This window comes from Madurella fahalii (assembly GCF_045866475.1).
Source record: "Madurella fahalii IFM 68171 DNA, scaffold_2, whole genome shotgun sequence".
Taxonomy (NCBI): domain Eukaryota; kingdom Fungi; phylum Ascomycota; class Sordariomycetes; order Sordariales; genus Madurella; species Madurella fahalii.
The window spans coordinates 5,352,768-5,372,322 of NW_027263972.1; the positions used below are offsets into that span (position 1 = coordinate 5,352,768).

Below are 19,555 nucleotides of genomic sequence, written 5' to 3' on the forward strand. Positions count from 1 at the left end.
TCGGTATCACTGTCGTGGGTGCTGCTATTCATTAGAATCTCGGCGGCGATACGGTGATGTGTGTCGAGAGTGGAGGATGGTGGTGGATGGGAATGAGTGAGGTCGGAGAACTTGGAAGGTACCGGGCGCTCTCGCCTCTGACGGGGTCGCGGCTAGGGTGAGTAACTTACCTTTGCCGTATGGTTACAATGCAAACGCGCGTATTGTTATGGGACTATTGTGACGGTAATTGAGAGCAACGCACAATGGTGGCGACGCCCTGGCTGCTCTGGAAAGGACTGCAGAAGGGCCGAAGCGGGATTCCCCCTGGATTTTGGGCGTTTTACCGTAATTTTCAGAGCCATGGGAAATATTACGCAATACGGCGTCTGCATTACAATCGCGAGCGTCGCGCTCCACCGCTGATTTGCCAGCGCCAGCAGACACACAACCCTGCTCCCGCCGCACGGTCCATCCACAACACATCTCTCCACCCACGCTCTTGCTTGCAGGCTGCCGATCGCCCTGTGCGGTGAAACTTGGCGGTGCCTGACAGCCCTCAGCTCTTGCCCAGCCCCAACCGGGAATGCGACAACCTGGCAGTGAACGTCTTTTCATGGAGATGCCTCATCCAAACGGGATCAGAACCTAGGTAGCAAAAAGCTCCAAGTTCCTAAGTCAGGGCACTTCTGTTCGCTATCTACTCGTCTCTGCCTTTTTCCTACGCGCTGTTTTCGTTATTGAAATGAAGCTGGGCGGTTAGGTCTTTTAAGGGCGGCTCATGAGAATCCCCTCAAATCAACAAACACAACGAGGGAGCATTCTCTGCCAGTCCAGTCTTGAGCCCAACCCCTCCGATAAAACTCGCTTCCAGGTGGAGTCTCATCGCCACGCGTCGTGGAAGCTGCACAAGAGCGGGAGGGACATTCTGCGGTGTTTGTTGTTTTCTCTTATTTTCCCCGGTTATTCCATGGGCGTGTGGCTTCGGGCCAGTGTGGGCTGCAGCAGCTCCCTTGCCTTGGTTCGCCAGATCGGGATTTGTTGTTGTTTATGTTTCTGCCCAGCTCCAGAAGCCGTCGCGCTGGCGAATCCTCCGACTGGCTGAGAATGCTCGAAGGGAGAGCGGCCTCCCCGCAAGGGACCCGCCCGCGAAGCTTGGCAGCCGTTGAACGTGTTCTTGCCGGCATCCCCGCGTCTGGTTCGTGTTTCCCCTGCTTGACCCCCCTTGTCTTTGCACTACTGTGTACACATAGCATCCAGCCACACGATCGATGAGCCGCGATGACATCCGGACAGCTCATCGCGAGGACAATTTGCCCTTGCGACGCTGATGGGTAGCTGCCGGTTTCAAGAAGACACTAGAATGTCCCATGGACAATTGCCCTTGCGGCACTGATAGGTAGCTGCCGATTTCAAGAAGACACTAGTATGTCCCATAGACAATTGTCCTTGCGACACCGATAAGTAGCTACTGAATGTACGTATAAGTCGTTTCGGGTAACTGCTCATTGTCGTAGCCGGGTATGGATTCGAACCGAAAGCGCAGCGCAAGGGCAACTGCGCATCAGATGCACGTGGCCTAGAGGGCAATTAATTGCCCATTTATTGCCGGGTATATATCATAAAGAGCTAGCACATCTCGAGGGCATCTGCCCATCCGGTACGCAGTACTCGGCTTTATGTTCGAGAAGGAAGAAATAGTACAGCGTATTGTCGGCGCAGCAGACCACCTACCTTCCCGGTCTTGGCTTACACCAGTCGCGGAACTACACTACAGTGATCGCCGCCAGGGGTCATGAATTTCAAGACGTCAAGTGCATGGCTATATCACGAGTGAAAGCCGAGATTGGCTCCCGAGCCTTGGCAAGTATTCAGCCCGGTACCCAACCTTATTTTTTTGCACATCTATCTGGTCAGAGCTCTATCTATCTTGGTACGGTACTATACATATGCGGGATGCAGCTGTGTACCCAACCACGCAAGGCCAGACCTTTAGGTCCTCGATCTCTCGATCGTGGGGATGACGTATGTACCATGTTACAGCCGCGTTCGGTTGCGTTCAAGATTCTCGTATAGTTCTACTCCAACTAGGTTTCAGGTCCGTCATCCGAGGCATGACAGAAACGAACTGTATTGTTCGTACGAGACGACAGTTTGCCAACCAATACCCCCTACTCCCTACGCCCTTCAGCTATGTGCCCTGCAAAGGCACAAGGGTATCATAGTCCTTTCACAAAGCCACCACAAGGCTATAAACACGGCCAAGACGTTGGGGCTCCAGAACCAAAGACTCCGTCATCCTCGTGCTCACTCAATCATACTGAAACAACACGCTAATACTCTCGCCATGATGCACCCTCCGAATTGCCTCTGCAAAAGTCCCACTGATATCCAGCACCTCCAATTTGTCGCAGGCCGCGCAGTGAGCCTCCTGCGCGACCGTGTTGGTGACCACCACCTTGTCAAGCGCCGAGGCGTTGATCCTCGCCACGGCGTCGCCGCTCAGCACGCCATGCGTTAGTAGCGCGATGACCTGCACCGCGCCCTCGCGCTTGAGTAGTTTCGCCGCGCGCGTAATCGTGTTGGCCGTGTCCGCCAGGTCGTCGATCAGGATGCACACGCGCGATGCCACGTTGCCCACCAGCATCATGGTTGCTTTGGGCGGGTAGGATATTTTGGGGGAGCGGCGTTCTTTTGAGGCACGCGGTTGGTTAGCCGGGATAGCGGAACCGGGGAGGGAAAGAGGGAAAACAAATAGATACCCTTGTGGATGAGGGCAAATGCGAGCCCGAGGCTGTCAGCTATGGCAGTGGCGCGTTTGGCGCCCCCCGCATCGGGGCTGACAATGACGGCGTCGCGGTAGTTGGGAATATTTTGTTGGATGTACCGTTTTATGAGGGGCCGAGCGAAGAGGTTGTCGACTAAGAAACCGGGTAAGTGGTCAGTATCAGATGTCATCAACCCTCCGTCTCCAAGCAACAACAGGGGATGGGGAACACACCAGGGATATCAAAGAAACCCTGATAAGCACTCTCGTGGAGATCACAGGTAAGAACCCGATCGGCACCAGCACAGGTCAACAAGTCCGCCATCAGGGACCCGGACTGCGCCATCCACTGCTTGTATCCCGACTTGACTTGCAGCGCCATCATCAACGCCGGGTTCTCATAATCATGCGTCGTGTAGCTGCCCGGCTGTTGCTGGACCAGCGACGGTGACACCGGCCCATTTCCCCCTCCCCCTTTATTCCCACCAGCGCCGGCTAACGACACCCTCCCCATCATCTCGGCCACATCCACTCCAACACTCCCCAGCCCAATCGTTCCTGGTATACCCGGCCCGGGCGTAACAGGCACGCTCTCAAACGTATAATCCCCACTCGCCCTTGCATTTCCCCCTCCCCCTCCTCCTCCTTCTGCCACTTGCCCGCCGGCACCCTGCAGTCCCCCACGCACGCCCCCCACGCTCGACACCCCCACCAACGGCGCGCCCGCCTTCGAAAACGCCAGGTCCGGCTGCCTCGAGTACGGAAAAAGCGGCAGCACGGCCGTGACCCTCTTTGCGGAACCCGTCTTACAGGCTGAGATCATGATGCACAGCTCGATGAAGTAGTCGTTGACGGTGTGGGTGTGTTGTTGCTGTTCCTGATGCTGTTGTGACTGGTCCCCGTCGTCTCCCGCGGACGGTGGTGGCGGTTGTGGCGATGGCGGCCCGACCCCAAACGTCTGGACAATGTACACGTCCTTGCCCCGCACCGAGTCGCGGATCTCGCACCGCGTCTCGCCGCTCGAGAACTTGGTCAGCACCCGGCTCGAGGCCGGCACGCCGAGCGTCTCGCAGATGGAGTCGACAAAGCGCGGGTGGGAGGTGCCCGACAGGACGACAATGTTGCGGACCATGGTGCCTATAGGTGCGCGTATATCGAAGATGTTGGTCGTGCGTTGTGGGTGGTTCAGTGATGTGTCTTTTATGCTTGGCTGGATAAGGTACAGTAGTTTGGTCGTTTGTGCGTCGATCGTTTGCGGTATTGCGCTCGGCCGCGGTCAATGACACGGGGGAACCAGCAATCGATGGAGCTAAGTTCAGGTAGTGTGCTCGTAATATGCCAGTGAGACAATCACTGATCCAACATCAACAGCAGCAGGAGCAGCAACAATCCTGTGGCCCCACTCCATTCCTCGGTGGCCCGCTGTCGAGAAACCGAAGGAGAGGAGGCAAGCGTAGAAGAAGAATAGAAGAAAGAAAACTGCCCACCAAAATGTGATTGGGCACCCACGTAACCTTTTAAAGAAGCTGACGGGGAGGGGCAAGTGCGTATTCCGTCAGCCCTGCAGTTGTACAGGCAGCGCGGGGGAGGGGGTTAGTAAGAAGCAAATCGACAGAGGAAAACCATAAAAGTTAACATAAAAAATACAAAGCCCGGGAGGCACTGCATGCAAACGCGGGCATAACTTGGCTGTTACGGTGGATGGCATGTGGTTCCCCCGCCGGAAAAGGGGGAACCCCCATTTAATGTTTCCCAATGGGGAATGCTCGTACTGTGTAAGTACCGTATCCACGGCACATGAACATAAATCGGGAGCGGCCGAGACAGAGGCGGCACAGCTGTTAAACATGCCACTGTAACCACAAAATCCCCTATGATTGTAGGGTGCTCCATTTAAGGTACATGACATAACGGCGGCCTCCCGCCATGCATCTCTCCCCTGACCCATGCCGTCTCTTTTCCCAATGCTTCCAACCCATGCTTCAACGATCCAATATACCCCACGCCCTACATCCGTACCTCCCATGTTACGTCATGCTAAGCAGCTTTACACGGGATGGGTGCTCGATTCCAACTTCAGCTCTGATACGCCACTTGGACCTAACGCAGACGTTCACCGAAGGCCAGAAACGTCGATACGACTTGCAGAATGTCTATGTAACTATCAAATATCTCAATCCTTTTTTTTTTTTTTTTTTTTTTTTTTTCACTACGAGCCTATCTCCGCCACAAGGCGAAGCAAGAAGACCGTGTCCAAAAAATCCATTGTATAAGAGCAATAGTAGTTAACGAAGTGAAGTTATCTCCTTGTTGGCCCCCTCATTTCCAAAACAATAACTCGGCCAATCAATGTAGGCAGCGTCCCCTCCCTACAAAGCAACAGCCCCTCTTCCACAAACAGCCCAGCATCCTCAGAGCAGGCCCATCAGCGCCTTCGCACCCGGCTCGCTGCACACGTAGATAACGTCATGGCTGTTGGAGAACCCATTGAAGGTCGTGGCCGAGCACTTGGTGTATGCGCCCATGTCCTCAAAGTACAGCCAGTCGCCGACGTCGAGCTGGACCGGGAAGCGGATGCTCTCGGTGATGCGGTCGATGCCGTCGCACGTAGGGCCCCAGATGCTGTACTCAATGCCGCCGCCCCCAACCGCGTCCGTCGCCTCGGCCGCCGGGGTGTCATACAAGGTACGGCCGCCGGAACGCAGCACCTTAGCGACGGGGTGCTGGTGGTCAAACATGATACTACTGAAATTGCCGTAGAGGCCGTCGTTGACGTACACCATGTAGCTGGCCTCGGCGACGGTGTCATCCTGGATGGTGCGACGCGCAATGACGTTGCAGGCCAGAGTGAACGCCGACGAGGCGTAGAAGCGACCAGGCTCGGCGATGAGGTTGATGCCCGAGTGGGCCGGGAAATACTCGTCAAGGGCAGAGCGGAGGACGCCAGCCATCTGCTCAAAGCTGCTGTCGCTGCAAAAGCCGCCGCCGACGTCAAGCGTCTTGAGCGAGAACCCATGGGACGCCGCTTGCTGGAAAACCACATGGGCATCCTGGACCGCCTTCAGGAATGCTCCAGGGTCGGAAGCGCCCGAACCGACGTGGAAGCTGACGCCCACAACATTGAGCCCCAGTTCACGTGCCAGAGCCAGGAGGCTGTCAGTCGAGTCGAGCGAGGCGCCAAACTTCAGGCTCAGACGGCACAGCGATGAGGAATCATCGGTAAGGATGCGCAGGTAGAGCTCCGCGTCGGGGAATAGGCGGGCAATCTTGCGGAGCTCGTCGGCGTTGTCAAACGTCATCTGGCGCACGCCCTGGCTGGCGACATAGCGCACGTACGAGTTGGTCTTGCACGGTTGCGCATAGATGATGCGAGAGGGCTCAACGCCAAGGCCCAGGACCTGCTCAATCTCCGCCTTGGAGGCGCAGTCGAAGCCGTTGCCGAGGGCGGACAGCAGCTGCAGGAGCTTCGGGTCCGGATTGCACTTGACGGCTGTGGACGAATAGTTAGCAGCTGAGACTGACCCGAGCCAAGCACGCGTGGGATAGGGTCTTACCGTAGAACGGCTTGACGCGAGGCAAATTCAGCTTCCAGCGAAGGTGCTGGCGGTAAACCTCGCCGAGATCGGCCACAAAGAAAGTGTCCTCCTCTCCCGGCTCGCAAAACTCATGATTAATGTTCTCGATGCGCTCGCGGAGAGCGTCGCCAATCAGCTGCTTAGCTGTTGTGTTGGCTTGGCGCCTGTTGTAATGGTCATGGTGGCCATGGTGGTGGTACTCGAAGAAGCCATTGGTGCAGCTCTTCGCAAAGACGTGATTATTCGTAAATTCGTAATAATCAAGCGATTCGGGGTGGTCGGTGAGAACAGTCGGCATAACCATATCCCACGATGTAACGGGGGGGTGGCGGATCGAGCGAGGGGCGCTTTGTGGGCGAAGTTGAACAGGCGGGCAACTGGCTCGAGAAGGTGCTCTGGCTGTGAGGAGCTAGATGCACGAGATCAATTTGTCTAGAGAGACAAATGTAAGTTGAATGGCGCGAGCGCTCGAGCGGGTTCTAGGGAGGTCGGTGGCGGTAGCAGACTGGTCCCTGGGCGGTCTGACGAGGCTTCGTCGACTCTTCCTCGGTTAGAGGAAGAACCGCACAACTCGTCCTATGCGGCAGCTGGTTGTGGGGGTTGAACTCGGGGTTCTTTTGGTTATGAGAGAAGTCGAACAAGGAAAATTCGAATTCCCTAGGCGACCTCAGCAGGCGGTGGGAGGGAGTTGATGATATGGAAGGTTTTTCCGAGGCTGAAATCTTCGTCCGACACGGGATTCACGGCCGAAGAAGCCGTAGTCGAGTCGGCGCCTTTGAGAAGACCAAAGGCAGTCGAGCGGAGCGACGGGCAGAAATTGGTCTTGGGAGACGTTAGCACTGGGAAAGGATGACGCCGCGAATCTACAGTTCAATATATATCTCGAACTTGCGATGGCCTGGTCGTTGCAGGAGGCGACACGGCATTGCTCGGCCACGGGCGGCACTTGCCCGGTTTCCGGCCAGTGGCGTTGCACCAACTTTTCAGAGAACATCGATTGGATGCCTTACTTACAACTGATTTTTCAGCACACGCGGAAAGATGTGATAGTCGTACAACCCGACTGACGGAGTGGGTTTGCGGGAGAGAGATGTTGCCGGAAGGGTCGAGAAGACGGGGAGAGCAAAGCAATCTGTGATGGAGCTAATAATTGAGGGGTCCGGAGTGGTTATGTATGTGGGGAGGGCTGCGCTCAATTTTTTTTCCTTGATTTCCTTGACACAAAAAAAAAAAAGCCCTTCCAGGGTGAGCTTGTGATGGGGACACTGTCTGGACCCATAAAATCGGCACAATAAATTCTCGATGGATCCCTCGGAACAAATGCTCAACAGGTATATAGGCACGCTATACAGTAAAACTTGTAGACACCCTATGGTGCTTGTTCCTCCCGGTTCAACTCATCTCGTAGGCCCGGCCTCTCGCGACTTGCTAGACCAACCATCTCGCACATTCTGCGGGGCTCAACAGTGACCACCGACCATGATGTCGTTGGCCGAGGCCGCCGACCCTTCCGCCACCAGTGTGGTCACTGTGGTGCTTATCTACGAGTGGTGTCCTGTTTCATGCCGCGACTTGCGGTCAGCAGCAGGACAAAAGCGGAAGTTGTAATCCATCACTTCCCCGCCAGCTCCTCGATTGCATACGGGAGAAGAGGGGTCCGGTCGAAGGCGGTGTTCCACACCTAGCAGACAACCTCCGCCCTAGGGGTCGGCGCATCGTCAGTAAAATCGCGCATTGACGATGCCTTCAGCATTAGCCTGTTCTCTTGTCGTGCTCGCAAAGTGCGATGCGGTACTGGTGTGTGCTGATGTCCTCACCACCATTGGCCGTTGATTTCATTTTGAATCATAACGGTCTCTAGCTGCATGCCGCAACTTGACGGTACAGTACACCCACAGCTTAGTGCCCGGCATTCGGCCGGTGCCACAATGGTTCTGGACGCGCGAATCTACTCGGACAGCACGCGACAGCAGAGAAACCGGCCCGTCCAGCCCGTCCAGCCCGTACGCTTTGCGCGCGACCAATTCAAATTGCTTGTTTGCATTACTGGACGAGCTTGATACCGGGGGACTTGGCTTCGCAGCCGTCCCTGCACCGATTTGCCGGCATGGGTCAACCGGATTGGCCGCCGCCTGTTGATCAGCAGCCACTCGGAGTGAGCCGCACACAAACTGCGTCGTACTTGGTCTGCGTACCTACATGTACATACATGATGTAAGCGGGGCAATCCAGGGACCAGATGGAAGTTTTTCAAGTCAAAATCAAGCGGCAAGACCACCGAGCATGTACTCTGTTCTTTAGTCCGCAAGTCCAAAGCTGTGGAAGGCGGCTCTGAGAGAAAGAGCGCTAGGGATCCAGCCTTGCGCCGGTTCCCGATGTATTTGATCTCGCGTCGTGCAGTGGTCTCAGAGCTATTGCGTGAAGCCCAAAGACGTATCGTATCCTGACGCTGTAGTGGGGAAAATGTACGAATGGCCCGAATGGGGCGGGATGCGGCAGATCGAGGCAAGGGGCAAGGGGCAAGGGGTAACTGGCAACCGGCCCAGTATCAGTAATCACGGAGGCAAAGTGGTTGCATGGCCGTGACGTTGCCACCGAAGTTGACTGGTTAGCATGCCTAGGGATCGGAGAAGGGTATCATCGGTATGTGTTGTACATGTTATTAAGGATACATAATGGCTAGCCGTTACGGGCTCATCGTTCGTCCTCGAAGGCTGCACTCAAGCGGCCCCGTTGATGTCCATCTCGTTGACTGTCCAGGAGTTGTCGACAAAGTCCCGCTTCTCGCCCAGGAAGACGACACGTTCGGACTGATTGGCCAGCGCATCGACAATGTACTTTTGCGCTACTTCTCGGACTTGGTCCTTGGTGACATCGAGGAGCTGCTCGCGCCGCTTCTGCTTCATTTCCTCGGTGACACCATAGACGAAGTAGCCCATGCCCTCTTCGTTGACCGCCCGAGGTGCGTCGACGCCTTGGAACACTGATATCTTGGCGTCTTCGAGGTCCCGGTCGGACCACTTCTTGTCGACAGCCCACTGGCCTGCATTTCGCATAATGTTGATCGTGTTCAGCGGGTTAGGGTCGCGATACGAGTAAAAGCCGAAGATGCCATCGATAGCGCGAGAGTACGCCCCGCCGCCGTACGCCCCGCCCTTCTCGCGAATCTCGTGGTGCAGGTGCTTGTGGGTCAGGAGAGAAGAGAGGATCTGGAGAGGGGCGCCGTCCGGTGACGTGTAAGACACAGTCGGCAGGGCAAGCGCGCCGTAGTACACCTGATAAGGTAACGGATAGAACGACTTGATGTTCCTCGAGTACTGCGGAGCCTGCCGGGCCGGAAAGGCCACGGAGTGTGAGGGAATCGAGCTGAGGAACTCGGACAGGGCGGTGGAGTTGCTCGCGACGCTTTCACTATCGCACGTGATGGCAGCTCGAATGTTGCCGGCTAAGGCGAACTGTTGGATCTGCTTCAGCTTCGCAATCACATCTTCCAGCTGGTCAGATTCGGGCTGGCTTGCTAGACTGGTCACCAGCTTCACTTGGGACAAGCCGCCGACTTGTTCCTTGAGGAACGCATCCCACGTCAAACCAGCTTCTGCGGCTCTCTGAGCAAATGCGTGCCCAGAGGAAGCGATGTCGTTGACGACGCCGTCGGCAGATGCCTGCAAAAGCTGCCGAATCTGCTGGGCTGCCTCCGGGCTATCAAAGTTTGTCTCGACGATTAGCTTGCGCAACAGGTCGAACATTACTGGCACGTTGCGGTCCAGCGCCATTCCCGTGAAAATCAAGCCCTCGCTAGCCTGTTTAAAGTCTGTCGGTCGCGACGACGAGTGGTAGCCAACCGAGACACCGCCAGTCTTGAGCTTCATGAGATCCTCCAGTTGCTCCATCGTCATGTCCTTGGTGCCAAGACGCATAATGGAATCGGAAAACAGAGGGATAAGGGACCGAAGCTCATCAGGAAGGTTCTCTAGTGTGTTGATGGCTCGGAAGTAGGTTAGCCCATTCGTGGGCGCTTCGCGCAACTGAAGCTTGACGTTGCCCAGCATCTCGTGCCGCAGAACCACCGGTTCCTTTTGTCGCGGGATGTCTTTTACGTGGACACTAGGCAGGCAGCTGAGATCTTCGGTGTTCGACTTGCCCTGCTCAACCAAGAGCGCCAACTCCCGGGCTTCAAATGCGGCCTGAGCTTGGTCTTCACCGCCGACAGACTTGACGGCATCTGCGATCTTACCCTGTAGGCGGGCTTCCTCCTCTCTTGCAAGCTCCTGCGCGAATTCTGGGGATGGTGCCATTGTGAACGTCAATGTATTATCGTTCAGTAGATACTTGTCCATCAACCCCTCGAGATAGCCTCCCTTCGCATACTCGGCCTCGAACGCGGCGAGCGTGTCGTTCCAAGCAAGCGAGTCGAACGGGTCGACACCGGTGAACCATTTTGGTTTCAAGCGGTGGAGCAGAGACATGCCAAAGTTGGCTGTCTTGTGCTTAAGGCCTAGTTCGAGCTGATGGAGATAGCCGTCAATCTTGGACCGCTCAAAGCCTTTCTCCCGCACACTGCGGAGAATGTCCTGCACGGCAGGCTTCAGTTTGGGAACATCTGCTTCCTGAACGCCGGTCAAGCCAATCGAGAATATCCCGACCTTAGCGGAGCTATCATAACCAGAGTTAGGACTCCAGTCGGTACCGAGGCCGGTCTCGATCAGCCCCTTGTATAGCGGTGAGCCGTAGCCGTCCGTGAGGAGGGCTGATATCAGAGCCAGCGAGAAGGACTCGACGATATTTGAAGTATCTCCAAGAACCCACGATACGGATGTCTTGAACTGCTTGCTCGGATCCATCAGAGGGTCGATGGGGCCAAACAGCTTGACCTCCCTCGGACCGCTACTGAGATCAATAGGGCGATGTATAGCCGGATCGCCCCGGATCCGCTCAAAAACGTTGAGCTGAGCGTCAATCTCTCTCAAGTGATCAGCCAGCGGCATGTCACCGTATGTGAATACCTTGGCGTTGCTCGGGTGATAGTGCTCGGCGTGGAACTTCTTGAGCTGATCATAAGTCAGGTCGGTGATCTTTTGGGGATCGCCGCCAGAATTGTTGATATCTGGGAAGATGTGGTCTTGAAACCTGATGTAGAACAGGTAACCGGCATCCGACATTTGGCCCTTCATTTCGTTGTACACGACACCCTTGAAGACCAGCTTCCGGTCTTCCGGCTTGGTTTCTACTCCAGCTACAAGTGCCTGAGGGTTCTCGGGTCCGATGCGCCACCCCTCCTGAGTGAAATCGGACTCTTTGAGAAGGGGCCGGAGGGTCGCGTCAAGGTACACGGACATTAGGTTCTTGAAATCCTGAGCGTTAGTGGTGGCGAAGGGATAGAAAGTGTGATCCGACGCTGTAAACGCGTTCATGAAATTCGAGAGCGTGCGCGGCAGCATCTTGAAGAATGGATCCCGAATCGGATACCTGCAGAATGTTAGGATGGCCATGGTGAGGTATGGGGATATGCAAGAGCGAATCACTGACTTCTCGCTGCCACAGAGCGTTGTGTGCTCCAGGATGTGCGGAACGCCCGTGTCATCCGGCGGGTTCGTCTTGAAGCCGATCGAAAAGACATTGTTGCTGTCATCGCGCGCGATGTGCAAGTGCTCGGCGCCCGTCTTGTCATGCCGCAGGTGCAACGCCGTCAACTCAAGCTCAGGAACGTGCTTCGTCCGCAGGAGAGTGAAGCCATGGAGCTTCTCGCCGGGCTTGGGATGCTGCGAGAGCTCCGTCACAGCCCTCGCGCCCCGTTTTGCCGTGTTACGAAGCATGCTTGCAAATGGCCGAGCAGGAGGTAGTGATGAGAAAAGTGCTCGTCACTAGATCCGAGTCGATGCGGCTTAGAGCTGCGTCGGCAAAGGGCAGGGCCTGCGGCTTCGAACGGGAGGCTCGAGATGTCGGAATTCAGAAAAGTTGGCCCTGCCTGTTCAATCGAGGAGTGGAACACCGGGAATAATTGTTATCAGAGTACCTCATCACACGAGCAATTGTAGCCTAAATTTTGCAGGCTCGCAATTGGTATACTTGTATCTGCCAAGCCGCCGGATTGCCGGGCCCCCGGCAGCCCGATTTGCAGAAATTCAACCACTGAATCGGCGCGGGTTAACGTCCCGAAGACTTGTAACGTAGCGGATTGGGGCCCCACAACTGGTAGTTTTAGTGGCGGTTTCCCAGGCTTCCCGGGCTTGACGAGACTAATGCAATTGCGACGACATTCTGGAGACGCAGCAGCAATCTCTGCAGTTGCTCGCCAACTCCACCACCAGCAGTATCCTGTACAACTTAGCGCCGTGCCACCAATACTCTCGGGAACCCTGCCGGACAGTGGACGGCGCAGCACCGCAGGCGACCCCTGGATTTCGTACAGTGCATCCACCACCGGATACTGCGACAGGCCGACGTCCTTCACCAGCCACGGCCGCGCAGACGGACGCATGGCAGTCTGTGTCGCCGTCTGATCGATTAAGCGGCCGCCCCAGAACACCGACCAGTATCTCCTCTCCGCGATCAGAGACCGCGGCTTCCCACGACTCGCGCGGCGAGACCGAGACTTGATTGCCGTATTTCGCGCACATCACATCCCCACGACCACGACCGAAAGCGGTATGGAGCGAACAACGGTGGCCTCCGATATTTTACTCACCAGTGCTTCTTCCAGGCCCGGCGCTTCGATTCGAGACGATGTCAACTGCCAACCCACTTGTGGCTGCTGCGACGGCGGCGGGTCGACCTGCGACGCCGGTAACAAACGGAACCGCAAATGCCCCATCGGCCGACGGAGCCCCGAGGAGCGGGCACGCCGCTCATCACCATGACAACCGCCCTGCCCCGGCCCCGCCTGCAACTGTGCCCGGTAAGAAGGTGAAACAGAAGAAGGCACCGGAGCCGACCGAGGCATCCAAGCTCATTGCGCAGAGGATTACGCAGTTGGAGCTCGATGCTGCTGGGGAGAAGGACCAGGAAGCTGAGATTGGTGCGTGCTTAACCCCGGATTTCGATTGCTTGTAGCAGCCGCTGGAGAACGCCCGGAAACGGGTTTCGGCGGGGGGACTCTGCGTTTCTGGGAGTGGCGATCCGGCGTGTTGGTGTTTGTCTCGAGGCAAAACGTAGACATGCATTTTGTGAGATTGCCGCAGACGGATATGTCCGACTGACTTCAGGATACAGAGCGGGAGGTTAAAAAGGCAAATAGGGAATTGCATAGCCAGACCTCGCGGATGAACGACATCCAGAAGATCGAGCACCTCACGAAACGATGTTCCGACTTGCTGTCCGAGATGAAGCGGCACGAGCGCGAAAGTATTAAGAACAAAAAGCGCGGTGACCAGCTGCAGAAGGACAAGGACAACAGCAGGAATGAGCTGAACAAGACGACGTCGCTCAAGGAGAAGCTGGAGAAATTATGCCGGGAGCTCCAGAAGGAGAACAACAAGTTGAAGGTCTGCGCTCCTGTCGTGGCATTGGTTGTGCAGACCCGGTGTGCTGATGGACAGGGAATGGGCAGAACGAAAACAAAACTCTCTCCGACACTCAGCTTCGGAGCCAAAATACCTGGGACGAGCGATACTCGGGCCTTCTCAGACGAATGGACGACTACCAAGAAGAAAAGGATAACCCACGCAAGCAGGTCATCGATATGGAGGTGGAGGAAGTGTATGTCAGCCGTCCCGGTCTTTTGGAGTTCGCATGCTCATGGTTGCCAGGTTTGCGCAGCGTTTCAAGTCCTTCATTGACCAGTACGAACTCCGGGAACTGCATTTCCACTCACAGATGCGCACCAAAGAACTTGAGGTACAATACAACCTGGCGCGGTACGAGCGCGAAAAGAAAAACTACGAGACGGAATTGGCGCGTTCGAGGCAGTTGAACGCCCAAGTGCAGACCTTTTCCAAGACGGAGACGGAGCTGAGACAGCAACTCAACGTCTATGTGGATAAGTTCAAACAGGTCGGTCTCGCGCCCCTTCAGCAGCCGAGCGCGCAGACTGACGACCCGAAAAAGGTCGAGGATACTCTGAACAATAGTAACGACCTCTTCCTGACGTTCCGCAAAGAGATGGAGGACATGTCCAAGAAGTCAAAGCGTCTGGAGCGGGAGAATGAGACGCTCAAGCGGAAGCACGAGCAGGTGAACGGGAACATCATCAAGATGGCCGAGGAACGGAACAAGAACCTGGCCGAGATCGACGACCTGAGGAAGAAGCTGGAGAAGCTGAACGGCATTATCAAGCAAATGCAGCAGCAGGGCCGGGGCATCCCGCAAGGGCTGACAGGCACTGTCGAGAATGGGTACGTGGAGGGGGATCTGGACGGCGACGAGAGCGAATATGAGGACGACGAGTACGACGAAGGCGAGGACGAGGAAGCGAGCGACGAGGTCGACGAGTACGACGACGAGACCGAGGATGAGCTCCACCACCAGCAGCAGCCACAGCCGTACGGTCCCGAGCGACCGCCTCCCGTTCAGGCAGCAGTCACGACCAATGGCCACCGTTAATGGAGATGGATTCCGCGATTGAGCGTTCCACAGTAGGTTAGGTACCCTTGGATAAGCCGAGTTGGGCGGAGAGCGCAACGCGCTGCCTCGGTATGATACCCTGTACTGGACGCTGTAATTAGCGAGACATCCCTGTTCTAGCCGCGCAGGCTTGTAAATTCAATGCTCTCCCTGCTACATGGCGCCGGTTCGGTGGGAGTCGACTCGCACACCTTGCAACCGAAACATTTGTTTCTGTACGATTCTCTAAGGTGCCGCTCCGCAGTTAGCATAAGTTTGAGTGGACGCGCTTCGTATTGATTTAACTGGGATTGCCATCTGACTCAAGCTGCCCAGCTATGATATCATTGTCAGGAAGCATCGGCCATTGATGCTAGTAACGCGGATCCAAGCACTAAAGGGGGTTACTTTCTGCCCTTCTTCGATGCAGGGGCAACGCACAGGCACAGCGGAGCCTCCCCAGAAGGCCCAGACACCCCAGCACGCTATGCATCAATCAGGACTTGCTAGCGTGGGCTTGTTGCGTCAATCCATCAATCTTGCGCAACCTCAACGCCCCAGCGGGCGCATCCCACGCATCCAACATTGAAATGTGCAATGGAATAAGGCCAGCTGAAACAGCCTTCCGAAGGCTTTACGCCGTCGCCGATCTCTTAACCCCACACACCTCAAAAGCCCCGAAGCACCGAGTTCCGTTTTCGTTCCTGTGCATTTCACGTCAGCCACCTTTGCGGTGTACATACCGATGCGCCATCCCCGGTGTAGCCTCCCGCTACCATCTGTCTCGTTGCCGACGGCCTGCTGCGACAGAACCGTCGCAACTCGTCTCGTCTCGCTCCGTTGCCCGACTGCCACCAACCACTATCACCGCGATTCATACCGGTACCTAGGCCATTACGAAGCGTCTACCGACCGATTGATTCCAAGCCTGCTCCCTCGCTCAATTGACCCGCCCCCCCATCTGTCGATTGACCGATTGATGATTGATCGAATGCCACCATCCTCACGCCCAACGCTCCCGCCACCTTCCCCACCAGGTCCATAACCCACCGCACAACCAACTCCCCCTACCAATCCCCTACGTGTACAAAGGGAAGGAAAAATAAAAAAGAAAAGAAAAGAATAAAAAGGGGGAGGGGAAGAGAACCAAGCAGAAGAATAAAGACAGAACGACAAAAAACGAGAGGGGGAGGAGAAAAATGGCCTTCATCCAAGACCCGCGCCTCCGCCAGCGGTGGAACCAGCTCTCGCACAACACGGAAGCCATCACGTCGGACGCGGCCGCCGGCATCTGGACCTTCGGCCACCGCTACGTGAACCCCTGCCTCGCGTCGCTCGCCAACGCCGTCGACTCGTGCACGAGCGTGTGCCTGGGCGACCGGGAGGAACGCGCGCGCCGGGCGCGGGAGCGGGACCGCGGCGCGCGCCGGACCCGGGCCGAGTACAGCTTTGACTTTTACGATGATTGGGAGGATGATTATGGCTATGGTTATGACTATGGTTACGGGGGGGAATATGCGGGGATTGGGGGGCTGGGTGGAGGAGGTGGTGGTGGCGGCGGTTCTTCGTCGGGCGGAGGGGGCGGTGGTGGGCTGTTGGGGGCTGATTGGGATCGGCTGCTGGCTGGGACTGGAGGCGGGAGGGGGTACGGCAGGGGCGAGGTTGGGGGAGGGGATGTGGTGGACCAGCCGAGGAGGAAGAGGAGGATGAGTTACGGGACGAGGGGCCCCAGAAAGAGGGTTTCGGGGACGGAGGAGGAGGATGATCCAAATGTGATTCCCAGGACGGCGCCGTTGGGGTTCTTGGGGAGGTTGCCTTTTAAGATTGTGGGTTCGTTAAGGTATAAGCCGTCAGCGGCGAATCTAAAGGACCACCCTGGCGGTGGACTATCACAGGGGCACCATGGGGACCGAGGTGGGGGAGGGGAAGAACGTGAGCCGTTGCTAGGGACGAGTGATGAGGAGGATCATATGAGGCGGAATAACCATCGAAAGAAGTCACCACCCCAGCAATCGAGGCCGAGGAGTGGTACCACCGAATCTGGGGACACGTCGAGCTCGTTCCGGTCGAGGGGGGATCTGTTTCCGAGCGATGGGGAGGGAGAGGAAGATGCGGTACCGCTGGATGATGAGTTTACGGTGGCGCTGGAGAGGGTGGATGATCGGAGCAGTAATAAAACACGCAGCAGCAAAGGGAAGCGGCCGGCTGATAGGGACCGGGATAAGGGTCTCTCGAGGACGGTCTCGCGGACTACCCTGTCATCGACGCACACCCCGGATGAGGCCAAGAGCGATACTAGCAGGGTAGTATCGCCTCCCCGGAGAGCCGACGATCCAGCGCCGGCTCCTTCGCTGGAGGATCTCCGGCAGGAAGAAGAGCGGGCCGAGCGAGAGGAGCATGAGGAAATTGAACGGAGGCGGAAGGCGGCATCGCAGTTGGCGCAGCAGCGTGGGCTGAGCAAGAATGAGCTGGCTGGCCCGCCGCAGATGTTCCGGGAGATCAAAGATGACTCCCTGGACCAAGAGCGGCAGGATCCTCCTGCTGAAGAACCGATTCCGATAAACAACAATACCGTAGCGGCTGAAGAAGATGGCCAACAAGTGGAGGAGATGAAGCCGCCGACTCCGACCATAATTGGGAATCGGACAACAGGCGACGAGAGCGGGTTCGTGCCTGCGCGGCTGCCTCACTTTGGATGATTCGATGTCCAAGCTATACAGAGATAAGGATTAAGGACAGTTGTAACGACCATGTTATCAATGCTACAATTTATGACGACTTTACGAAGGTGACCCGGCGTATTATCTCAATCCCCGAGAGAAACTAGGGAAACGAGCGTGGATTGGACATTCATCGGAAGGCAAGGGGGAGCAAGCGCGACACATCGCGCAGAGGGTTGATATCCCGGGCGTTGACCGTAGTGTCTAAAGGAAGACTTGGGTATGATAGACGGTTACATGATCACAACTGCGCCAAATTGGCTAGTCGTACAAATAAAAGGTCCCGCGCTCTGGTTAGACTGTTATAGGATATGATTCTCTAGGGGATGTTCGGCAACGTCCGCCGGTTACAAGAGGGCGGCATCGGAATTCGCAGGTCCCGGAATCCGGAGCCCAATGGTGACGTGCAGATGCCTCGGCTCGATCGGTGTCACGGTCCCCAACAGGGCATGGTTCCCCGCATCTTGGCATCTCCAAGTGCCAGTTCCCACGCTGCCCCGGGCTCAGCCTGTGGGGCGCGGGCGCCGCCTCCCGCCGCCATTTGATCCTTTCGGGGATGGCGGGCTTGCGATCAGGACCACATGGAACGGCGTTGAGGTTTCCTTGTGCACTTACTAGTAATAGAATTGGTTGGTTTGAACAAATAAATTGGTCCCGGGGCCTCGTCCGTTGGGTTACCCTCTTTCAACATCGTTAGCTTCCTTTTTTGCTTTTTATCTTTCAAGGTCTGCTGAATCGGTATTACATCGTTCGTCCAACACCGACTCGGGATCGCATTGCCATTCGTTTGACCTGCCCACCACCACCGCCACGATGTCCTCGCTCGGCCCCATCACAACCCCACTCACCACCCTCCTCGGGATCCAACATCCCATCCTGCTCGCCGGCATGGCCCGCACCTCGGGCGGGCTTCTCGCCGCCGCCGTCTCCAACGCCGGCGGCCTCGGCGTCATCGGCGGCTTCATGTACACGCCGGACCAGCTGCGCGAGATCGTGGCCGAGTTGAAGGCACACCTGCGCGACCCGGGCCTGCCCTTCGGCATCGATCTCGCCCTGCCGCAGGTCGGCGGCAACGCGCGCAAGACCAACCACGACTACACGGGCGGCAAGCTCGACGAGCTGATCGACATCACCATCGAGTCGGGCGCGAAGCTGTTCGTCAGCGCCGTGGGCGTGCCCCCCAAGCGCATCATCGACCGGCTGCACGCGGCGGGGATCCTAGTCATGAACATGGTCGGCCACCCCAAGCACGCCGTCAAGGCGCTCGATCTCGGGGTGGACATGGTCTGCGCGCAGGGCGGCGAGGGCGGCGGGCATACGGGCGATATCGCCAACAGCGTGCTGATCCCCGCTGTGGTGGACGTTGCGAGGCAGTACAAGCCGCCGATGCTCGGCGGGCAGACAGCGATCGTGGTGGCGGCAGGGGGCATCTGCAACGGGCGTGGCCTGGCGAGCTCGCTGATGCAGGGCGCGGCCGGCGTGTGGGTGGGCACGCGGTTCGTGGCCAGCGTCGAGGCCGGGTGCAGCGAACAGCACAAGGAGGCCGTGGTCGACTGCGGGTTCGAGGGGACCGAGCGGACGCTAGTATTGAGCGGGCGCCCGCTGCGGATGAAGACTAACGATTACATTCGCAAGTGGCACGCGCAGCCGCAAAAGATTCAGGAACTGTGCAGCAAGGGGGTTGTGCCGCTCGAGCATGACCTGGAGGAGGGCAACGAGATTGACCCGCCGCATCTGATGGGCCAAGTGGCTGGCGCCATTAAGAAGATCCAGCCGGCCGGGGAGATTGTCGCCGAGATGGTGACCGAGGCAGTGGACATGCTGAAGTTGGGGACGTCATATCTCAACGGGAACAGGGGGAGTAGGCTGTGATGGTGGTGTGATGCTTTACCGTGTATATTCTGGATACCATTCTAGGCTGATGTATCTAACTCGTGCAAACCAGTGCTGTATAATGATTATTCTCCTATCACCCA

At 56.8% G+C, this 19,555-nt stretch overlaps 6 protein-coding genes across 6 annotated transcripts; 3 read left to right on the forward strand and 3 right to left on the reverse strand.

Annotated features, from left to right (window-relative positions):
- Nucleotides 1-2,290: 2,290 nt before the first annotated feature.
- Nucleotides 2,291-3,878, reverse strand: PRS5_2 (ribose-phosphate pyrophosphokinase; the record flags this gene model as incomplete). Its single annotated transcript, XM_071059740.1, has 3 exons — nt 2,291-2,670; nt 2,742-2,900; nt 2,981-3,878. 3 exons carry the CDS (start codon nt 3,876-3,878, stop codon nt 2,291-2,293), a joined length of 1,437 nt encoding a protein of 478 aa, XP_070915841.1.
- Nucleotides 3,879-5,157: 1,279 nt separating this feature from the next.
- Nucleotides 5,158-6,625, reverse strand: SPE1 (Ornithine decarboxylase; the record flags this gene model as incomplete). The annotated part of the gene is made up of 2 exons (XM_071059741.1): nt 5,158-6,236; nt 6,301-6,625. The coding sequence occupies 2 exons, from the start codon at nt 6,623-6,625 to the stop codon at nt 5,158-5,160; spliced, it is 1,404 nt and encodes a 467-aa protein (XP_070915842.1).
- A 2,416-nt stretch (nt 6,626-9,041) lies between these two features.
- Nucleotides 9,042-12,134, reverse strand: CYM1 (Mitochondrial presequence protease; the record flags this gene model as incomplete). The annotated part of the gene is made up of 2 exons (XM_071059742.1): nt 9,042-11,787; nt 11,848-12,134. 2 exons carry the CDS (start codon nt 12,132-12,134, stop codon nt 9,042-9,044), a joined length of 3,033 nt encoding a protein of 1,010 aa, XP_070915843.1.
- Nucleotides 12,135-13,044: 910 nt separating this feature from the next.
- MFIFM68171_04323 (Alpha-taxilin) lies at nt 13,045-14,859 on the forward strand (the record flags this gene model as incomplete). The annotated part of the gene is made up of 5 exons (XM_071059743.1): nt 13,045-13,336; nt 13,531-13,802; nt 13,868-14,016; nt 14,067-14,310; nt 14,365-14,859. 5 exons carry the CDS (start codon nt 13,045-13,047, stop codon nt 14,857-14,859), a joined length of 1,452 nt encoding a protein of 483 aa, XP_070915844.1.
- Nucleotides 14,860-16,058: 1,199 nt separating this feature from the next.
- Nucleotides 16,059-17,558, forward strand: MFIFM68171_04324 (uncharacterized protein; the record flags this gene model as incomplete). Its single annotated transcript, XM_071059744.1, has 1 exon — nt 16,059-17,558. One exon carries the CDS (start codon nt 16,059-16,061, stop codon nt 17,556-17,558), a length of 1,500 nt encoding a protein of 499 aa, XP_070915845.1.
- Nucleotides 17,559-18,392: 834 nt separating this feature from the next.
- On the forward strand, nt 18,393-19,451 carry MFIFM68171_04325 (2-nitropropane dioxygenase-like protein; the record flags this gene model as incomplete). The annotated part of the gene is made up of 1 exon (XM_071059745.1): nt 18,393-19,451. One exon carries the CDS (start codon nt 18,393-18,395, stop codon nt 19,449-19,451), a length of 1,059 nt encoding a protein of 352 aa, XP_070915846.1.
- Between the last annotated feature and the right edge of the window lie 104 nt (nt 19,452-19,555).